The sequence below is a fragment of the Capricornis sumatraensis genome, chromosome 2, assembly GCF_032405125.1.
Source record: "Capricornis sumatraensis isolate serow.1 chromosome 2, serow.2, whole genome shotgun sequence".
Classification (NCBI taxonomy): Eukaryota; Metazoa; Chordata; class Mammalia; order Artiodactyla; family Bovidae; genus Capricornis; species Capricornis sumatraensis.
The window spans coordinates 191,817,298-191,833,589 of NC_091070.1; the positions used below are offsets into that span (position 1 = coordinate 191,817,298).

General features: G+C 38.2%; 1 protein-coding gene across 1 annotated transcript in view; it reads left to right on the forward strand.

The window, feature by feature from the left end:
• The window catches only part of USP24 (ubiquitin specific peptidase 24), a 163,498-nt gene that overhangs the window by 22,374 nt on the left and 124,832 nt on the right, over nt 1-16,292 (forward strand). The window contains exon 2 of the mRNA XM_068966782.1: nt 13,935-14,100. Coding sequence (XP_068822883.1) covers nt 13,935-14,100 — 166 coding nt within the window. The remainder of the gene's footprint in view (nt 1-13,934; nt 14,101-16,292) is intronic.

A 16,292-nucleotide genomic window follows, 5' to 3' on the forward strand; every position in this document is an offset into this window, starting at 1 on the left:
AGAATACTGGAGTAATTACCCATTGTCCACTCCAGGGGGATCTGTCTGACCGTGGGCTCAAACCCGGGTCTCCTGCATTGCAGGTGAATTCCTTACCATCTGAGCCGCCAGGGAAGCCCATATGTAAGATACCACCTTTGAATTCAAAGACAACTTCTCATGAAAACCTTGTTTCTATGTATTGAATCAACACCAAGGGTTATGAAGGAAAGGGACCCCGAGAAATGTCTGCTTTTGTAGAACAGTTAGGAAATTCTCTGCTGCTTATAATATGGAATGAAAATGAATTTTAAGAAAGCAGTTTGCTGACAGACAGGTATATTAGTGACTTGGGAACCGCCTGCACTTGTCCATCATCTCTTTCTTCAGTAAGCAGTATTTTAGGAAACATCTAGTCCAGAATAACAGATCATATTATTAGTAGATTTGCATAGAACTAACTCTGAATTGTTTTGAAAATATTAAATAAGACTGACGAGCCTGAGGTCTCAGCTTTCATTAGAAAGTTGTTTAAGTTAGTGATTTGGAATCAAATGTTCATGTTTTCATCTTTTTTTCCTTAAGCACTTGACACATATGGTGCTAATTATTGTTTATTTTAGGCAATGGACAAATGCGTTTTTAAAAATCATGGGAAAATGATTTGGCATCAGTTTGGCATCTTCATTTTTCTGTACATTAATCAAACATTTGGAAGTTCTTTTGACTACATTGTTGGCTAACAAAATAGTTCAGTAATCAAATTTAGCATTAGCATAAACTTAAAGCAATATTGGAGAAGGCAGTGACACCCCACTCCAGTACTCTTGCCTGGAAAATCCCATGGACGGAGGAGCCTGGTAGGCTGCAGTCCATGGGGTCGCCATGAGTCAGACATGACTGAGCAACTTCACTTTGACTTTTCACTTTCATACATTGGAGAGGGAAATGGCAGCCCACTCCAGTGTTCTTGCTTGGAGAATCCCAGGGACGGGGGAGCCTGGTGGGCTGCCGTCTATGAGGTCGCACAGAGTCGGACATGACTGAAGTGACTTAGCAGTAGCAAAGCAATATTGGCAATCTTCTATCCCTTAAGTTTTTTTTTTTTTTTTCTGTATTTATTGGGTTAGTGGCTATACCGGAGCAGAGCTTATGTCTGAACAGCAGGCGGTATTTACTCCAGTAAGTTCCACTTCTTTAATCAAAGAAGGTTTAAATTGAGTTTAAGAGCAGAAGGTTTGTTAATTTCTTTGAATTTGAAGATGGTTTTCTAAGTAAATATTAAAATGCTGTTATTAACCTTAATGCTTATACAATAATATTTTGCCAGTTGCAAAGGCTGAGTAAATCATACTGTTTTGTGTAGGCAGCCCTCATATAGTTAGCGCCTGTACAATGTTTATGTTGGTTCATCTGCATTTTTCAAACAGGCAAGTTTCTAGATATGGATAGTGACATATATGCTCATGTCTAACTGTAAATATAGAAGATTTCATGCAAAGAAATATTTTTGTCAAGATAATCTACATGTTAAATCTAAAGATCTCTACCTCTGTGGAGGTAGATTTACACTATGCAGAGACAGCATTTATCAATTCTGTGAAAAACTATTTCCAGTAGGTGCTAAGCCCATTTATAGATAAACAGTAAGCCTTATAATGAACCATTTACCAGTAATGAGGTTATAATCACAACTATATGAATTTCTAGTATGTTTATGACATTATCAAATATCATGGGAGTTACAGAGATGTTGTTTATACTTGTATTAATTTATATTTATGGGCATAAGTAAAATTACTTCTTTAGGAAATAGCCTAAATTATGTTTCTAGCAATTGTTTTGGTTCTAATCTTAAAATGTCTAGTTTAGGAATCATAATGTAGGGCATTAACTCATTTGTTATTTTTCTTGGATGACCAGATACACAAGATTCAATGTTATTAGAAATTTTTCAGGTTAAAAGTGATAATCAAGAATTTTTTGTGAGCTCATTTCTGCCTTAGTGACAGAATTGTGTATCCCTAACATGCTAAATTTACATAAATATTGTAAAGCATTTTCAAAACTTAAATGTCTTTCAATTTTAAATAAAATTGGTGGGCTATCATAATAAAAAGAAAAGACATTGCCTCAGATGGTCAAAAAAGCTGAAAATGTTGAAGTTTTATCACTTATTATACTTGAAAAATAAAGTAATACCAGTCTTGAAATATGAAAGCTCTGTAACCCTCTGCGTATAATACTGTTTCCCTTAAACATCAGCTGTTGGCATGCGTGTACACCGCCACCCACAGTGTGGTTTGCATCCAGCCTTTCTCTTCTTGCACATTGTCCTGGTCTCTGAAGATGAGGACTGTGTCTTCCTCTCTGTCCCCGAAGCTCAGCACCTTGTCTGGAACATAGTGAACTTTTGATGAGTGTAGTGGTAGTGGTTTAGTGGCTCAGTTGTGTCTGACCCTTGTGACCCTGTGGCCTGTAGCCTGCCAGGCTCCTCTGTCTGTGGAATTTCCCAGGCAAAAATATTGGAGTGGGTTGCCATTTCCTTCTTCAAGGTAAATTCCTCACCCAGGGATCGAACCCAGGTCTCCTGCATTGCAGGTGGATTCTTTCCCAACTGAGCCAGGGAAGCCCATTGACAAGTGTATTTATTATCAATTTAGGTTAAGTGCTCATTAACTGTTACTTGGGTATCACTTGCATTAGACATCTAATGAGAAAATAAGATATTACATTCCAGAGTTCTTATTAAAAGCCCTATACCTTATGTCTGTTGGGAGCTATTTTGCAATAGGACAATTCCAAGCTGCTTTGCATGTGTTCTCTTGTTTAGTATGTAATTTTTGCCAGGGACAGGCTCTACTCAAAATGATGACTCAGAATATTAAAGCAACCTAAATGTGGGTTCCTGTCACTGTTTCCTCCTCCTGTGATTCTGTCTCTCGTCTGTGTTGGTAGTACCCTCCTCAGAACACAGTGCTGCTCTGTATCGCTTGCTAACTCTGATGTGTACCTTGTATGTTCCCCCCTTTTAAAGACCAAGGATGTTAACTGCTTAGAAGGCAACGTGAGATTTTTCCACCTATTATGTCTTAAATATATTATTTTTAAAATTATTTTTAAAAACTAGCATATTTATTTTTATTATAGATCATTAGATACAGCTGGGTTTTGAAATTCTTAGATGAGATTTTAAGCTCATTTATATTTAATAACTATCATCTTTGAATTCGTATTTGTTAATCAAGTTTTTCAAATAGCAGCTTTATGAAGATATAATTCACACACGCCAAAGTTTACCCTTTTTTAGTGTACATTCTTAGAGTTGTACAGCCATCACCACTCTTTTAGAGAGTTTTCTCATCACCCCCAATAAGAAACCTTGCATGCATTTTTCCCCTTTGGTTATTTTTACGTTTTCTGTCATATTAGTGTAAGATTGAAGCAGATGGCTACAGCAACATTTGAGAATCCACAGAGAGAACTACTCTTTGTTGCTGTGCACAGGCTTCTCATTGCAGCAGCTCCTCTTGTGGAGCACAGGCCCTAGGGCACGCAAGCTCAGTGGTTGCTGGCACAACGGGCTCTAGTTGCTCGGTGGCGTGTAGAATCTTCCCAGACCAGGGACTGAACCCGTGTCCCCTGCATTGGCAGGCAGATGCCTATCAACTGTACCACCAGGGAAGTAAAAAAGGTTTTACTTTCGAGAAGTTCAAAATTTATCTTTTCTTTTTTGTCATTGTGGGTTTTTTGTGTCCTATTTAAGAAATATTATCTAAACCAAGATTATGTGGGTTCACTCCTGTGTTACATTTTAAGTTAATTTTTTTATATGGTGTGAAAGAGGGGTTCAGTTTTATTCTTTTGCCTGAGTCTTAACAGTTGTCTCAGTTTCATTTGTTAAAAAAGCTAACCTTCCTCCACTGAGTTGCTTTTATGCCTTTGTCAGAGATTCAATTGTATTCTCTCTCTTGTTGAGGGAGAATTGGCCACATATATAAGGGCTTATATATGGAATTTCAATTTTATTCCATTTTCTGTATGTGTGCCTTTTCATATTTTTGGCTGTGCCTTGTAGGATCTTAGCTCCCCAATCAGAGGTTGAACTTGCTCCATCAGCAGTGAAAGCATGGACTCCTAACTACTGGACCTCCAGGGAATTCCCTGTATGTGTATCTTTATGCCAGTACCACATGATCTTGATTACTGTAGCTTTATAGTAAATTTTGAAAGTTGAAAGTGTGAATCCTCAAACTTTATTCTTTTTCAAGATTATTTTGGTAATACAGGGTTCTTTGCATTCCTGTGTAAGTTTTAGAGTCAGCCTGTCAATTTTTGCAAAATAAGCTGAAATTTTGATGCTGACTGAGTTGAATCTGTAGACTAATTTGGGGATTATTGCCCTCTTAACAATATTAAATTTCAATCCATGAACATGAACTCTTTCCATTTATTTAATTCTTTAGTTTCTCTCCATAATGTTCTGTAGTTTTCAGTGTATAAATCTTGTACTTCTTAAGTATTTTGTTTCTTTCGATGTTATTGTAAATGGAATTGTTTTTTTAATTTTAAGATTGTTCATTAGTGTATAGAAATATAATTGAATTTTTGATACTGATGTTTTATTTTGCAACCTTGCTGAACTCAGTTATTGGTTCTAATGGTTTCTTTCTTCATGAATTCCTTAGAATTTTCTACCTACAGGATCATGTAATGAGTGAATAGAAATAGTTTTACTTCATCCTTTTCAATCTGAATGAATGCCTTTGATTTCTCGTCTTGCCTAATTGCCCTAGCTAGAATCTTAGAATCTCTAGTACAATGTTAAATGAAAGCTGGTGAACAGGCATCCTTGTTTCTGATTTTAGAGGAAAACATTCAGCCTTTCACAGTTAAGTATGATGTTAATTGTAGGGTTTTTGTAGATGCCTTTCATCAAGTTGAAGAAATTCCATTTTATTTATTTGTTGATTTTTTTTCTGTTAACTGTTATGACAAGGTGATGGATTTTGTGAATATTTTTTCTGCATTTATTGAAATGATTGTGTTTTTTTTAATCTTTATTCTGTGACTGTTTACAACATTGTTATTGGTTTACTATTGTATGCTGAACCAACCTCGTGTGCATACTTCATCATGGTGTACAATCCTTTTTATGATTCGGTTTGCTAGTTTATTATTAAGGATTTTTGTGTTTATATTCATAGGATCATTGGGCTATAGTTTTATTTTTCTTGGGATGTCTTTGTCCATTTTATATATATTATTTAATTTTCACATGTTTTTGGATTTTCTTCTGCTATTGATTTTTAAGTTCATTCCATTGTGGTCAGAGAACATATGTTGTATGATTTTAATCCCTCCAAATAGACTGAGACTTGTTTTATAACCTAACACGTACTCTATCCTAGAGAATGTTTCATGTGCACTTAAAATGAATGTACATCCTGCAGCTGTTATGGAGTGGAGCATTCTGTAAATGTCTTTTAGGTATACTTGGTTTGTAGTAGTATTTTTTTCGTTGACCTCTGCCTAGTTCTAGCTATTATTGAAAGTGAAAGTCTCCAACTCTCTTGTTGAATTGTGTATTTCGCTTGAGTTTGGTCAGTTTTTACTTCCTGAATTTGGGGTCTCTGTCATGAGATGCATATTTGTTTAGAACTGTTACGGCCATCCTTCCTTATCTTTAGTAATAAATTTTCACATAACTTCTATTTTTTTCCGATGTTAGTATAGTCACTTCAGCTCTCTTTTGGTTTCTGTTTTCATAGTGTGTCTTTTTCCATTCTTTTATCTCCTGTTCTTATTGACCTTTGTTTTTGTCATATGAAGTGTCCTTCTTTGTCTCTAGTAATATATTTCTTATCTTAACATCTGTAGGCGTACCTTGGAGATACTGTGGTTTTAGTTCCACACCACTGAAGTAAAGCAAATACCACAATAGAGTGAGTCACATGAACTTTTTGGTTTCCCAGTACCTAGAAAAGATGTTTATATTATACTGTCATCAGTAAATACACAGTAGCATTATGTCCAATACTCTGGCCACTTGATGTGAAGAACCACCCCTTTGAAAAAGATCCTGATGCTGGGAAAGATTGAAGGCAAAATGTGAAGGGGGCAGCAGGGGTTGAGATGGTTAGAGAGTATCATCAACTCAATGGACATGAATTTGAGCAAACTCAGGGATAGTGGAGGACAGAGGAGCCTGGCATGCTGTATATAATCCATGGGGTTGCAAAGATTCAGACACAACTTAGTGACTAACCAAGAACAACAGCATTATTCTAAAAAAATGTACATACCTCAGTTACAATACTGTATTGCTTGAAAATACTCACCATTATCTGAGCCTTCAGTAAGTTGTAATACATATATATAATTTTTTTTGCCTCCTTGTGAATAACTGCTTACTGATGAGGGTGGTGGTTATTGAAGGTAGGGGTAGCAGTGGCATTTTCTTAAAATAAGAACAATGAAGTTTGCTCCATCAGTTGACCCTGTGTTTCATGAATGGATTCTCTGTAACGTGCAGTGCTGATTGATAGCATTTTATTAGAACTTCTTGCAAAACTGGAATCAATCTTCTCAAACCCTGCCACTGCTTTTTTATCAAAGTTTATAAATATTCTGACTCTTGTTGACATCTCAACAGTCTTCACAGGATCTTTACCAGGAGCAGATTCCATCAAGAAACTATTCTCTTTGCTCATCCATTAGAAGTAACTCTTCATCTGTTCAGCTTTTATCATGAGATTGCAACAATTTAGTCACATCTTCAACTCAACTTCTAATTCTAGTTTCTCTTGCTATTTCCATCACATCTGCGATGACTTCCTCCACTGAAGTCTTGAACCCCTCAAAGTCATGCATGAGGGCTGAAGTCAACTTCTTCCTAACTCTTGTTAGTGTTGATATTTTGGCCTCTTCCCATGAATTATGAATGTTCTTAATGGCATGTAGAATGGTGAATCCTTCCCAAATGATTTTCAGTTTCTTTTGCCCAGATCTATCAGAGGAATCACTATCTATGGCACTAAAGCCTTACAGAAGGTATTTCTCAAATAAGATGACTTGAAAGGTAAGATTACTCCTTGATCCATGGGCTGCAGAATGGATACTCTATTCACAGGCATGAAAACAACATTAATCTCATTGTATATCTCCAGCAGAGCTTTTTGGTGACCAAGTGCCTTGTCGGTGAGCAGTAATATTTTGAAAGGAATTTTTTCCTGAGTAGTAGGTCTCAACAGTGGGTTTTAAATATTCAGTGAACCATGTTGTTAACAGATGTCCTGTCACTAGGCTTTGTTGTTCCATTGGTAGAGCGCAGACAGAGTAGATTTAGCATAATTCTTAAGGGCCCTGTGATCTTTGGAATCACAAATGAGCATTGGCTTCTATTTCACATCACCAGCTTCATTAGTCCCTCACAAGAGAGTCAGCTCATCTTTTCTTTTTTTTCTTTTTTTGGTGGTGGAAGAGAGGTATATTTGCTTGTTTAATTAACCATTAATTTTTTTTTCTTCTTTTTTGCTTTTATTTTTTTAATTATGAAAATATGATAACATGTTTACAGGAGACTTGGAAAATACAGAACAAGGTAACATATAGTTCCACTATATATTAGATTTTTTATCTTTTTAAATAGATGAATTTTTAGTAGATTTTTAGTTGGAATTTCAACATCAAGCTCTCAAAAATTAATAGACTATACAGAGAAGTAGAATGATATAGTAGACCTGAAAAGCCCTGTGACCCAATTCCACATAACTGAGATTTATACAGTCTTCCCACAACAGTAGGATACAGATTCTATTCAAGGTCACTTTTCATTTGCAGTTATTGGCTCTGTTCCCTGTGGTGTGCAGTACGTCTTTGAGCCAGTCTTTCACTCAGGAGTTTGTTCCTCACTCTCCGCACCCTTGCATTCTCTGTCCCCTACACCGGTAACCACTGCTTTGTTCTCTGTGTCTGTGAGGCAGTTTGTCTTTTGAAGCTCGAATGCCAGGCGTTGACTTCTCCTCTCTAGATCTCCTAGACTGACATCTGGCGTTGACATCTCCTCCTGGATGTCATCTTCTTCCGATATGCAGCTATTTTGTCTGCACTGAAAATCTGTTGTTTAGTGTAGCCACCTTCTTTAATTACCTTAGTTAGATATTCCGGATAGTTTGTTGTAGCTTCCACATCACCACTTGCTTCTTCACCTTTCACTTTCGTATTATGGGGATATGGCTTCTTTCCTTCAGCCTCACAAAGCAACCTCTGCTAGCCTCAAACTTCCACAGCTTTCTCATCTCTCTCAGCCTTTATAGAACTGAATAGAGTTAGGGCCTTGCTCTAGTTTAGGCTTTGGCTTACAGGAATGTTGTGGCCACTTTGATCTTCTACCTGGACTGCGGAAACTTTCTCCCTGTCAGCAATAAGGCTGTTTGGCTTTCTTAGCATTTGTGTGTGCACTGGAGTAACACTTTTAATTTCCTTCAACAACTTTTCCTTTGCATTCACAGCTTGGCTAACAGTTTGGTCCAAGACACCTAACTTTCAGCCTGTCTTGGCTTTCAACTTGCCTTCCTCACTCAGCTTAATCACTTCCAGCTTTTGATTTAAAGTGAGAGATGTGCTACTCACTCTTCTTTTCACTTGACCATGTGGAGGCCATTGCAGGGCTGTTAGTTGGCTTAATTTTAATACTCTTATATCTCAGGGAAAGGCTAGCCTGGGGAGTGGGAGAGAAACCAGAGATAACCAGTTGGTGAAGCAGGCAGAACACATACGTTTATTGTTTGCTATTCTAAATAGGCACAGTTCATGGTGCCCTAAAGCAATTACAATAGTAATATCAAAGGTAACTGATCACAGATCACCATAACAAATGTAACAGTAATGAAAAAGTTTGAAATATTGTGAGAGTTGCCAAAATGTCACAGGTGGTAAAGAACCTGCCTGCCAGTACAGAAGACATAAGAGACACTGGTTCGATCCCTGAGTTGGGAAGATCCCTGGAGGAGGAAATGGCAACCCCCTCCAGTGTGTTTGCCTGGAGAATCCCATGGACAGAGGAGCCTGGCGGGCTACAGTCCACGGGGTCTCGCAGAGTCAGTCACGACTGAAGCAGTAGCATGAACACAACACATGGATATGATTGAGCAGATGCTCTCGGGAGAACAGTGCTGATAGACTTGCTATCTGCAGGGTTGCCACAAACCTTCAATTTGTAAAAAGCGCAAAGTCTGCCAAGCACAACAAAGCAAAGCAGTGTAAAACAAGGTATGCCTAGATTCTGTCTGATACTAATACAGCCGCTTCAGCGCCTTTGTGTGTGCATATCTTTTTCCATCCTTTTATTTCAACCTCTTTGTGTCTTTAAATCTAAAGGGTATCTGTTGTAGACAGCATAGAGTTCAGTCCATTTTAAAAATCCATTCTGCAAATCTCTGCCTTTTGGCTCGAGCCTTTAGTCCATATTCGTTTAATATATTACTGGTAACTATAACTTAATATAATTATTTCATAAAACAAGGTTTACAGCTGCCATTTTGCTATTTGTCTTCTGTTTTATGCCTTTTTGATCCTCTAATCCTCCATTATCACTCTGTTTGGTGTTAAGTAGATATTTTCCAGTGTGCTGTTTTAATTCCCTTGTTTTTTCTTTCACTGTGTAATTTTTAAAGTTACTTTATCAGTGGTTGCCCCATAGATTACATTTAACATCTTAATCTATGACAGTGTAATTTGGGTTAATACCAACTTAATTTCTGTAGCATACAAAACATTCCTGCCATATAACTGTGTTCTCTCACCCCTCCTTTGTGCTGTTATTATCATATAGGTCACATGTAGTCATTATAAGCGCATTAACACAGTTTTGCAATTATTGCTTTATGCATCTATCTTTTGAATCAAGATAGAAGAAAGACTCCATTAATACTGTCTCTAATGAGAGGAGGATGATGGGCCATGGAGGTGATGAAAATAGAGTTAATTTCACATTTCTGAATTTTTAAGAAAAAAATCCATAAAGAAAAGGCTTTTACTGGAAAAATATTTATTAAAATGTCAGTGTGATTAATTTTTAAATGGTGAAATTAATGGTGGGTTTTGTTTTTTGCTACTCATATTTTCTGTATTTTCTGCAATGAATATATATTACTTATTTGGTAATTTAAGACAAAAGCCTAAAGGTATTTACAAACCAAATTATGTTACCAAGTGGAATGGAGTTCTTCGGTAGAACATACACCCATTTTTTTTTAACCCCTACAGGTGAATCCCTACCTCTCTAATTTATTAGGTTCTTCAAAAATCTGTATTTTAATAGATATCATAGTAAATTATTTTACTTCTAAAATAATTCCAGGCTTACAAAAATGTTGTAAGAATAGCACAAAACTATTTTTGCAACTTTTCTGTAAATCTTTATAAATAGCCATAATAAATCTGAAATTCTTATATAAACTTTATTCAAGTTCTTAAAATGTTAACATTTTATCACATTCTTTTTATTAGTCTTTCTTTTCTGTATATGTAAATACCCATGTATGTATAATGTACATGTGTATATCAAAGTATTAATATATGTGTTTTGTTGTTTTTTTCTGAAATGTTTGAGAGTAAAGACATTATACACCTTTACCCTTAAATACCTCAGTGTGTATTTCCTACAAATGGATATTCTGTTATGTGACCATAGTATATTATCAAAATCAGGATATTGACACTGATCAGGTACTAACATCCTTTAAACCCAAGAAGTAAAAACAAATGAAAATTCCTATTTCACAACCTAATCCAGGATCCCATGTTGTATTTCTCTAGTCTGCCTCAATCTTTAATGTCGTTGTCATTTTTGAAGAATACAGGCTAGTTATTTTTTAGACTGTTCCTCATTTTGAGTTTCCCTGAAAGTGAAAGAGGAGAGTGAAAAAGTTGGCTTAAAACTCAACATTCAGAAAAATAAGATCATGGCATCTGGTCCCATCGCTTCATGGCAAATAGATGGGGAAACAGTGGAAACAGTGGCTGACTTTATTTGAGGGGGCTCCAAAATGACTGCAGATGGTGATTGCAGCCATGAAATTATAAGATGCTTACTCCTTGGAAGAAAAGTTATGACCAACCTAGACAGCATATTAAAAAGCAGAGACATTACTTTGCCAACAAAGGTCGGTCTAGTCAAGGCTATGGTTTTTCCTGTGGTCAGGTATGGATGTGAGAGTTGGACTATAAAGAAAGCTGAACACTGAAGAATTGATGTTTTTGAACTGTGGTATTGTAGAAGACTCTTGAGAGTCCCTTGGATTGCAAGGAGATTCAACCAGTCCATCCCAAAGGAGATCAGTCCTGGGTGTTCAATGGAAGGACTGATGTTGAAGCTGAAACTCCAATACTTTGGCCACCTCATGCAAAGAGCTGACTCATTTGAAAAGACTCTGATTCTGGGAAAGATTGAGGGCAGGAGGAGAAGGGGACGACAGAGGATGAGATGGCTGGATGGCATCACCAACTCGATGGACATGAGTTTGAGTGCGCTCCAGGAGTTGGTGATGGACAGGGAGGCCTGGCATGCTGCGGTTCATGGGGTTGCAGAGAGTTGGATGCGACTGAACTGAACTGAACTGTGCCTCGAGTCAGGGGATGCATATTTGGCATTTCTGTCACAGAAATGATGCTGTGCTGTTTATAGTGTGTCCATTGAGGAGGTACACGATGTCTGTGTCGTTACTGCTGATGTTAAAGGTCTCCCTCCACCTTCACCTAAGGAAGCGCTTCGCTTAGGGTGGGTTTTGTTGTTTTATTGATTTGTAAACAACAGAAGTTTACTTTTCACAGTTCTTGAGGCTGGGAGTCTGAGATCAGGATCCCAGCATGGTTGAGTCCTAGTGTGGCCCTCCTCTGGGTCCCAGGCTGCTGTCTGACAGTGTGAAGAGCAGAGAGGGGATACAGGCTCCTCTGTATCACAGGGGCACTGATCCCATTTGGAAGCTCTTAGTTTTGATAGCTGCTAGGTACATCAGATACTTCATACATGATTTGATCTGGTAACTTCCTGTGGCAATTAATGGTAGACATCTCATAGTAATGACATATTCCCATCATCCAACTGAGTTCTGTTTTTACATACCTTAATCCTACTTTGATCTTAGGTTCATAAACTGAAGCATTCAACAAGTGTATAATTTTAATACTGTCTTAAACTCTTTATACATTTGGTCCTTCTCAATTCCTTTAAGTACAATTGGTTTATTTACAGAATTTATTAATTAAAAGTATTTCTTAAAGATGTTGTGCTTTAAAACCTGAATTATCCCCAGGTATCATAATTCTAAATTTACTTCATCCACCACCCCTCACTCTTCACCTCCAATTTATATCATCTTCTACTCCATTTTTATTTTTATCACCTTCCTGGTTTTTGTCTTGTTTTCATCCTAATTTAGCCTTGAACCTGAAAAAAAATTGTTACATTCCTTTAGATAGCATTTGTATGGGTTTGAAAATTCTTTTTTAATGTGCTTTTAAATCATTCTGTTTTATATTTATGCTCCTTTGCTTCATTGAGGCTCAAGGTGAATTTTTTAATGAAATTGTTTTATTTTTAATGATTCAGTTATAGAGTGGATTGTGAAAATGGATAGGTTTTCAAAGAAACTAGATACTGGGCCATTTGGGAGGAGATGTTCTGTTTGATTCATTACAGATTATCATAGTAAGAACTGATGAAAAGTCTGACAGTTACTCCATTGATAGTTTCAACTTTGTGTGAATTATTTTCCATTTAAAAATATGTTTTAAATACCTGCTTTGTGCTAGGCACTAGGTTTTAGAGATATAGAAATTGTCAGAAACAGGGTCTTTGTGCTTATGGCTCACTTGTTTTAATGGGGACAAACAGAATAAATCACAAATATTATAAATGTAAAATTGTATCTGTGAGTTATGTTATCAAGGATGGTAAGGTTATAAAAAAATTAATGGAATTTGGTGATGTTCAGTAATTCTTTAAAGGCTTTTCTCTGAAAGAGTTTAGAGTGTATAAGAGTTAAGTAGATTGCAAAGGACAGAAAGATGAGTTCAGAAATAGAAGCATCCCTATGGAGAAGGACGGATATAGATGGGTTTGAGAGAAATATAGGGAGTCTGATCACTTAGTCTTAGTGGTGGAGGTGGGAGACTAGGGTTTTAAGAATGTGATCCTGATTTCTGTCTGTGCTGCCAAATGAATATGGTACCTACCATTCACTGAGTGGAAAGAAGGGAGAGCAGCTCTGAGGTTTGAGAAACTCCAATGTTTGATGGCTAGGAAGGGGAGGATATACAAGAATAGGAGATAGCAGGAACAGCAGACCCCAGAGGAAAGGAAGGAAACAGGCTATCCTGGGAGGTTAGGGGAGTGAATCTGGCATACCAGGAAGAGGAAACCTGCAGGTCAGACACTCCTGCAAAGTGAGATGAGGACTGAAACATGTCCGTTGGACCGAATGGTACAGCATTCAGTGTGGTGACCTTAACAACTGCCACCTTGGGAGAGCAGGGACTCTGGAGTCTATATTGGTGTAATACCAGGAGTGAGTCAGTGTGAGGAGATGGAGATAGCAGGTGTAGATAATACCTCTAAGGAGAAATTTATGCCCTTGGTGAAAAAAGGGAAAGAAGAAATAGAATGGCTGTAGGTAAAGGTAGATTGGGTACTCTAGTGACATAAAGAGAGTTCATTTTTGAAGACTGAGATGAGTTCACTTTCTGAGGGAGTAAGGATTCCACATTGATAAAAGCTGAGAATATTCCAGGTAGTCTTGGTATAAGATGTGATGATGAGAGACAAATGTGGAATCCACACTCTTGGCATTAATGGCTACCATCAAGGGTCTACTTTGTGTTAAACTGGAAAAATTTTAAGTAGTCACTAATTAGTTTGTTTTTTTCTTTAAACCATAATCCCTTTTTGTCAGAAGAATGATGAAAATGGAAACTGCTCAGGGGAAAGAATTGAATTCCCTACAACAAATTTATATGAACTGGAAAGCCGCGTTTTGACAGATCACTGGTCCATACCTTACAAGCGGGAAGAGTCACTAGGCAAATGCTTGTTGGCGTCTACCTACCTAGCAAGACTTGGTAAGTTCATACCCCAGGACACAGGGGGAGATTTCTGTTTTGAAAGGAGGCCCGGCTTTAATCTTAGCGCCTGTTGTTGCCCATCTCTATTATCTTAGATTGTGCATTCTCTTAGTCTTTCTTAGTGAAAGCGTTAGTTGCTCAATCGAGTCTGACTCTTTACTATTGGACTGTAGCCTGCCAAGTTCCTTTGTCCATGGGATTTTCCAGGCCCAAATACTGGAGTGGGTTGCCATTTCTTTCTCCAGGGGTCTTCCTGATCCAGGGATTGAACCTAGGTCTCCCACATTGCAGGCAGATTCTTTACCATCTGAGCCACGAGGGAACCCCTGTGAAATAAAAATGTTGTATGAAATCAGCTGCTTTCTTCTAGCTCCAATAGAGTATAAGATTAATTAAATATACTTGAAAATTGATATTATGGAAATTGAAATTAACGTATTCTAAAGAGGAGTTCAGCAATACGTGAACCATGAACTTCCTGATGTTCAAGCTGGTTTTAGAAAAGGCAGAGGAACCAGAGATCAAATTGACAACATCCACTGGATCATCGAAAAAGCAAGAGAATTCCAGAAAAACATCTATTTCTGCTTTATTGACTATGCCAAAGCCTTTGACTGTGTGGATCACAATAAACTGTGGAAAATTCTGCAAGAGATGGGAGTACCTGACCACCTGACCTGCCTCTTGAGAAATCTGTATGCAGGTCAGGAAGCAACAGTTAGAACTGGACATGGAACAACAGACTGGTTCCAAATAGGAAAAGGAGTACGTCAAGGCTGTGTATTGTCACCCTGCTTATTTAACTTATAGGCAGAGTATATCATGAGAAACGCTGGGCTGGAAGAAACACAAGATGGAATCAAGATTGCCAGGAGAAATATCAATAACCTCAGATATGCAGGTGACACCACCTTTATGGCAGAAAGTGAAGAGGAACTAAAAACCCTCTTGATGAAAGTGAAAGTGGAGAGTGAAAAAGTTGGCTTAAAGCTCAACATTCAGAAAACGAAGATCATGGCATCCGGTCCCATCACTTCATGGGAAATAGATGGGGAAACAGTGGAAACAGTGTCAGACTTTAATTTGGGGGGCTGCAAAATCACTGCAGGTGGTGACTGCAGCCATGAAATTAAAAGACACTTACTCCTTGGAAGAAAAGTTATGACCAACCTAGATAGCATATTCAAAAGCAGAGACATTACCTTGCCAACAAAGGTCCGTTTAGTCAAGGCTATGGTTTTTCCAGTAGTCATGTATGGATGTGAGAGTTGGACTGTGAAGAAGGCTGAGCGCCGAAGAATTGATGCTTTTGAACTGTGGTGTTGGAGAAGACTCTTGAGAGTCCCTTGGACTGCAAGGAGATGCAACCAGTCCATTCTGAAGGAGATCAGCCCTGGGATTTCTTTGGAAGGAATGATGCTAAAGCTGAAACTCCAGTACTTTGGCCACCTCGTGTGAAGAGTTGACTCATTGGAAAAGACTCTGATGCTAGGAGGGATTGGGGGCAGGAGGAGATGGGGACGGCAGAGGATGAGATGGCTGGATGGCATCACTGAATCGATGGACGTGAGTGTGAGTGAACTCTGGGAGTTGGTGATGGACAGGGAGGCCTGGCTTGCTGTGATTCATGGGGTCGCAAAGAGTCGGACATGACTGAGCGACTGAACTGAACTGAAAGAGGAGAAAGTACTGCTTATTTAACACCCATTTTATGCTTATTAAGTGCTTAGCACCGTCTTAGGTGCTTTGTGGTGGTTGTTCAGTCACCCAGTCGTGTCCTACTCTTTGTAACCCCATGGACTGCAGCATGCCAGGCTTCCCCTGTCCCTCACCATCTCCTGAAGTTTGCCCACTTTCATGTCCATTGCATCGGTGATGCCACCCTCTCATCCGCTGATGCCCTCTTCTCCCTCTGCCCTCAATCATTCCAAACATCAGAGTCTTTTGCAATGAGTCAGCTGTTCACATCAGATGACCGAAATAACTGGAGCTTCAGGATCAGTCCTTCCAACAAGTATTCAGGGTTGACTTCCCTTAAGATCGACTGTTTGATCTCCTTGCTGTCCAGGGGACCTTCAGGAGTCTTCTCCAGCACCACAGTTCAAAGGCATCAACTCTTCGGTGTTCTGCCTTCTTTACAGTCCAGCTCTCATAACGATTTGTGACCACTGGAAGACCATAGCCTTGAC